Source organism: Arvicola amphibius, chromosome 8 (assembly GCF_903992535.2).
Source record: "Arvicola amphibius chromosome 8, mArvAmp1.2, whole genome shotgun sequence".
Taxonomy (NCBI): Eukaryota; Metazoa; Chordata; class Mammalia; order Rodentia; family Cricetidae; genus Arvicola; species Arvicola amphibius.
Window position 1 is genome coordinate 84,465,404 of NC_052054.1, and position 5,815 is coordinate 84,471,218.

Consider the following 5,815-nt stretch of genomic DNA (forward strand, 5'->3'; position numbering starts at 1 on the left):
TCCAAAGGGGTGCTCAGCCTGCAAGCTGTCCTTCTGGATGTCCCGGGAGTCTTCAAAGTAGTGAGGAGTGAAGAGTCCTGTTTCCCAAGGCCCCACTGGATGGCTGGACAAAGGTGGGGGTAAGCCTTTTTCTCTAGGGAGGAGCTGAGTGATTTGGGAATGTGGCCAAAGGGTCTCTTACACAGAGAGTTTCTGGGTGGGCTTGCACCTCAGGCAGAGTGCTTCTCTTCTGGGTCCCTCTTATTCTGGGGTGCAAAGATAGACCATGATCAGAAGACAACACTACCCCCCTCCACCCTCAAATTCCAAAGGAACTCAGTCTTCCCACTCTGGGCATTCTCAGCTTAGAGTCCTTATTCCTTGACTGCCATGTGACTTCCTTGGGGCAGCCCACCCTCCAACACACATCACCAAGGTAAAGAGAGACTCAAGAGATGCAGACTTAAGACCTCAGACTCAGAAAACTCCTTTTCAAGCGGAACCCAGAACACACTTCACAAGTGGCTCCTTTCTAGTTTTAAAAAGACACCGAAATTGAGTTTGATATGTTTATATTATAGATATAATACATACGACATCTAGCATGAAACTTCGTGTGTTTCCCCCTCCCCCCAACGAAGAGAAGTCCACCCCTGTTCCCAGCCACAGTGCACAAACGGCTGGAGGTGGCTTTCTTTCCAGACCCAGTCAGGGCCTTTGGGGGTGGGGGTGGGCGGAGGAAGAAGCCTGTGCGCAGTCTCAGCTGGAGGAAGCTAAGACCCACAAGGACACCCTTGGACCACTGTGGGGAAGGGTAGAGGCCGACTTCATTTCGCTGGTCCTCCGGGAGCAAAAGAAAAAAAAATCCCTAAACCAAAAAGGAAAGAGAGCCTCAGCTTCTTCCCCCAGCCGCCAGCGAAGAGTCTCATTTTGGCAAGAATCTGAGCAAAACCAAAACAAAACAAAGGACCAAATAAAATGGTGGTTTAGCATAGACGTGAACATTGACATTGCACAAGGCACCGCTGGGACACAGAGACCAGATACAAGTGTTGATATCGGATGATAAAGCAAAATATTTGGGAAGCTTGTCATAACTCCAGTCCCTCTGGGATGGATCGATTGTGCTTCAAGTTCCTTCAGCAACAGCGGCTGGCGACATACAGTACACACAAGGCTGATGGTCCCGGTGTCCTCTCCTTCCCCACCCCCAAGACCAGAAACCTGGGTTCCTGTCTCCCATTACCCCCTTAACCACAAGCCTTACTTACAACTTAGCTTTCTGGTCTGACTGGGGGTGGTACTCCCCCCTCCATGAACTCACCCAGGAAACAGCCTGTTGCAAGCCGAGGTGGGGAGTGAAGGTGGAGGTGGAAAAAGCAAGGAACTAGGAACCCTCCACCTCCAAGTAGCTGGGGTGGGTGCACTCTTAAGACTTAAATCCCCAACTCCCTAAGTCCCTCCCCTCTAAGGACCCGGACTGAGGGGCCGCTGCAGAGCGCTGCGGGGATCTCAGCTTCCTGAATCTTCCTCCTGCCCTGGGCCTGCACCCTTCATTCTCTCATGGGGGGGCCTGTTGCAGCCTCGGAGGAGGCAGGAATCCTCCAAATAAAATATCAAGGCACATGTTTGCTCCCCCTACTCGGTAGGAAAAGGAGCGAGTTTTGAGTATCCAAGGCACAGGGTTACTTCCTTAATACTAGAATGGCCGGGCTCCCAGCTCAGCTCCGCAGTAAAGTCTCCCCGTCTCAAGGAGAAACCACGGCCTGACTCCCACATCTTAGACACACCGAGTCCGGCTCAGAGGAAGGGAGGGGACACGCGGAGTAGGCCAAGCTTTCAGACGACACCGGAATCTCCTAGTCCTGGCTTTCAGGGCCGGGGCAGTCTGGAGATCCAGCGACGCGAAATCATTCTCCGAGTCCCAGGCCAGGGGGCCGGCCCAGGGCGGTCCCGCAGCGGCGCGCCTCACGCGCAGTTGCCCATGGCCTTGACCAAGGAGCTCTCCGGCAGCTGGCGGAAGATGCCCCGCAGCGTGTCCAGTTCACGGCTCAGCTGTTCCACCCGTTTGCGCAGGCGGTCATTGTCACTGGTCAGCTCCAGCACCTTCTGCTGTGTCTCCACGTTGCGCTGCTTGGCTTTATCTCGGCTCTTGCGCACCGCGATGTTGTTGCGTTCCCGCCGCACCCGGTACTCGTTGCTGTTCTTGTCCACCGACTTCTTGGCCTTGCCCGCACTGGCACCGCCACCGCCACCACCGCCGCCCGTGCGGAGGTCAGGGTGCGTGCCAGCCAACCCCTTGAGCGCGCCCCCCGGACCCGGCAGGCCCGCAGCACCCAACGCGGGTGCAGGGTGCGGGCTGGGCACGGGCGTGGGCGGTGGCGTGGGGTGGCCGGGCTGCAGGTGCATGGTGGTCTGGCCGCAGTGCGCGATCTGAAACTGCAGGTGTGGGGCGGCCAGGTGCGCGGGAGACGCGTGCGGGTGCGGTGGCGGCGGCGGCGGCGGGGGCTGGTAGGGGAAGAGGCCCGCCAGCGCCAGCTGCTTCGCCTCGTCCTCCTCGCGGGGCTCCTGCTTGATCACCAGCGGCCGCAGCGCGGGCGCCCCGACGCGCTCGTACAGGGGCTCCAGCCTGCCGTCCAGGTAGCCGGCCGCTGGACAGCCGTAGCCGGGAGGGGGCCCGTGCGCCCCCGCGGACATGACCGCGCCGCCGGGGCCCGCCGGGGCGCCCGGGTAGTCAAAGTCGCTGCTGCCACCCGTGGGGCCCGCGGCCGCCTTGGCCTTCTCCTGCTGCCGGTTGTGCTGGAAGAGGTCGGCCAGGAACTCGTCGTTGAAGGCGGCCGGGTCGATGTAGGCGCTGATGTCTATAGATGTCTCGTGCTCGCAGATGCCGCCCAGCGGCTCCGGGGCAGCAGGTGGGGCTGGGGGCGGCGCGGGGCCCGCGCCCCGGGGAAAGCCGAAGGCGGCGTTGCTGGGCGCGTGCGGGGGGCTCTGGAGGTGGCTGCTCATCGGGGGCCGCGGCTCCGCCTCGTAGAAGTCGGCCGACTCCATGGAGGAGTTAGAGTTCTCCGGGCATGGCGAGCCTCGGCGGCCTCCAGCCTGCGCGTGGCGCCGCTGCTGCCGCCGCCCACCCAGAGCCCCAACTAGCTCGCGCCCGCGCAGCTCCGGGTCGCGAATGGCCAGGCCCGCGCAGGACCCGCTTTTATATGGGGTCGGCATCGCCCCCTGGTGTCCAAGCGGGTCTCGGACAGAGGGCGAGGGCAGGATGGTGCCTACTGGGTCTTAGAGCCCGCCTCTCTGTGTGTGCCTCTCCAAGGCGGAGAGTGGGGCGGGAGCCCAGTGCTAGAGGAGAGAGGCGGTGGCACAACGCCCACTGCCTCCTGCGCTGCAAGGCAACCCGGCCTGCGCTCAGCCCCACCCTGGCGGCGCTGTCGCCCCCGCACACACGTGGTCCGTGGCTGGGCGCCCCTCCTTTAAGCCTCCCTAAGTCACCCACTTCCAGCCAACACCAGGGAGCCCGGGAGCATCCAGAGGCCGAACCGGGAGGGGTAGGGGTAGCGAGTGAGAGAGACTGTCAGTCTTGAGCTACCGTGGTGCAGACTGGGTTTAAAAGCTAGGACTAGGCCTGTCCACAGCTGTGGATGAGAGCAGCGGAGCGGGAGGTTGGGGACTGCTTTGGATCAGCAACCTAGCGCGCACCGCCGAGTGGCGAGGTCCAGAGCGCTGAGATTGTGCGTCTTTATCTCTGAACTCCAGGCGACCCCACTGATTCCAGGCAGAGCACCTCTTCCCCGCCCAGCTTCTCTACCCTGGGGTCCCACGGGATCTTCATAGCAGGGCGCTAGGACCCAGCAGGGAGCGGAGGCGGCCGCTAACCCGGGAGCCCGGAGGACCTGGCCGGTCGGTCCGCTCTGGCTGGAAAACTTTCTTTTTAATTACGTCTCCAGGTCAGAGCGCTAGGATTGCTAGGCTTACAAGGCGGGTGCTACTACCTTGTGTGGAGACTCTAGTCAAGTGTTTGGGTCCCCCCACCCGCCCCTCGGGACTGGCGGGTGGGTCCTCCGAGACTCGCGGAACAGGACACTAGGGCAAGCGCATGGGGGCGGGGAGAGGGCAGGGTGTTGGAGAGAGAGCAGGGTGTGGGAGAGTGAGGAGGTGAACTTGACTCCGGGATCGTGATACCCAAGCGGGACCCATAGTCGGGCCTGAAGCCACGGTTTTCTTTCCCTACTATCATACAGGTGGGCACTAATCTCCATAGCCCGGGCGTCCAGTTCCTGGCTACAGAGTCTGAGCACCCACTGGGAACACCCTGTCGGTTCCTCGAGATTCTCCAGCCGCCTGCAGTCTCTCAACTGTGGGTAGGAGTTTGCCTGCTCAGGCTCCCCAGCCACGTGGCGTCCGGCTCATTCTCCACCTGGATTGCGGCCGCGGAGGTCGGGAGCAGTTGGGGCCTGGTGAGCACCCAAGTCTCTCCTTTTTGCACCCGAGGAGTCTTTTGCGGCTTCTTGAGCTGAGGCCTGACATCTTCCCGAGCCCCGTTTGTCTGCCTTCCAGGCTGGGGGGTCCCCTTTTCTGAGACTCCAGGGTGTGCAGGTTAAGACCCTCTATGCAATGGCCCTCTTAGCCCTGGAAAGGCGCTGCGCTCTGCCCAGGAGGCTCGAGGAGGCGCGGCTAACAACTCACTCAGTTGGGGAGGCCCTCTGCTTCCACTGTGGTTACAGTAAAGAACCGACTTCGTCTGGAGGACGCATCCTGTACTTTAATCAAATTCCCATTCAACATATTCTCGGTGATTAATGTCCCAACTGCTTCATTTTCGGGCCAGAGCGCATAAACAAGATATTTTTAGCTTGATGCTTTTGAAAGGAAAGAGTAAAAAGCAGATACACTAAATAAATAACTTAGTGTGAGTGGAGCATCGCTCCCTGTGCCAGATGCGCGACCCGTTTATATACCATGCACCTGTGGCGTGTCCCCTGGAGAGAAATCCTGAAAAGCCAAATGGGATCTTCAGCTTTCTACTAAGCTAAAAATAATGTTTGTTTGTTTGTCTTCCCCCTGAGGGGAAAGGGAACGCTGTGAGAAAGTTCCTAGCTAGGAGAGACATAAGCAGGAGGCTGACACCAGACATATCCACAGTTGTGCTCACTTGTGCAAGCGCAGGAATTTAGGGTTGGAGGAAGCTGGAGCACAAGGAATGCAGTCATCAACAAGGAAAGGTGTGAGGTGAGGGATGGGGCGTGGGGCTCCCACCCCAAACCCTGCAGCTCCTGAATAACTGACAGGATCCTTTTACCTTTCTCAATTCGGGGGGGGGGCGGGGGTAGAAGGACAGACATGTCATATTCAGTCAGCTGGTAAGAAGAGGATCATAGAGGAGGAGACACCAAAAGAGCAGGGGCAAAGCCATCACCCATGAAATGGTCCCATGCATTGGAGATAGAAATGAGGATTAGGGCTATATATGATACCATGGAGACACCCAGCCCCCGCCAATACTGGGCTCTGGAGAGCGCAGCCAGCCGCTGACTTGGTCTCAGATTTCCAGCCTCTAGGGGAGTGAGGATCGACCACGTATCTTTACAGAACTCAGTTTGTAGAATCCCACAGAGGGAAACTGAAGCATGAGGTGAAAAAGGGCTTCCTGTAGGAGTGAACCTTGGAGGTATTTCCTGAAACAGGCAGGAATTCGCTGGAAGGATAAGGAAGGAAAGCCTCTTTTTTCCCCCCCCTTGAAAGAGAACAGCAGGTGCAAAGGTGGAGAGGCTTCCTCACAGGGCCTGTGCTGGTAACAAAGGACAAGGTGTTTGACAGGCTGGAGTGTGGGCGAGCTAGG

At 59.0% G+C, this 5,815-nt stretch overlaps 1 protein-coding gene and 1 long non-coding RNA gene across 2 annotated transcripts; one reads left to right on the forward strand and one right to left on the reverse strand.

Moving 5' to 3' along the window:
• Positions 1–534: 534 nt before the first annotated feature.
• Positions 535–3,168, reverse strand: Cebpa (CCAAT enhancer binding protein alpha). Its single transcript, XM_038339159.1, has one exon. It carries the CDS (start codon positions 3,025–3,027, stop codon positions 1,948–1,950), a length of 1,080 nt encoding a protein of 359 aa, XP_038195087.1. The 5' UTR covers positions 3,028–3,168; the 3' UTR covers positions 535–1,947.
• A 326-nt stretch (positions 3,169–3,494) lies between these two features.
• LOC119821100 lies at positions 3,495–4,889 on the forward strand. Its single transcript, XR_005286577.1, has 2 exons — positions 3,495–3,923; positions 4,218–4,889. It is a non-coding gene; the product is annotated as an uncharacterized LOC119821100 (long non-coding RNA).
• The last annotated feature ends 926 nt before the right edge of the window (positions 4,890–5,815 follow it).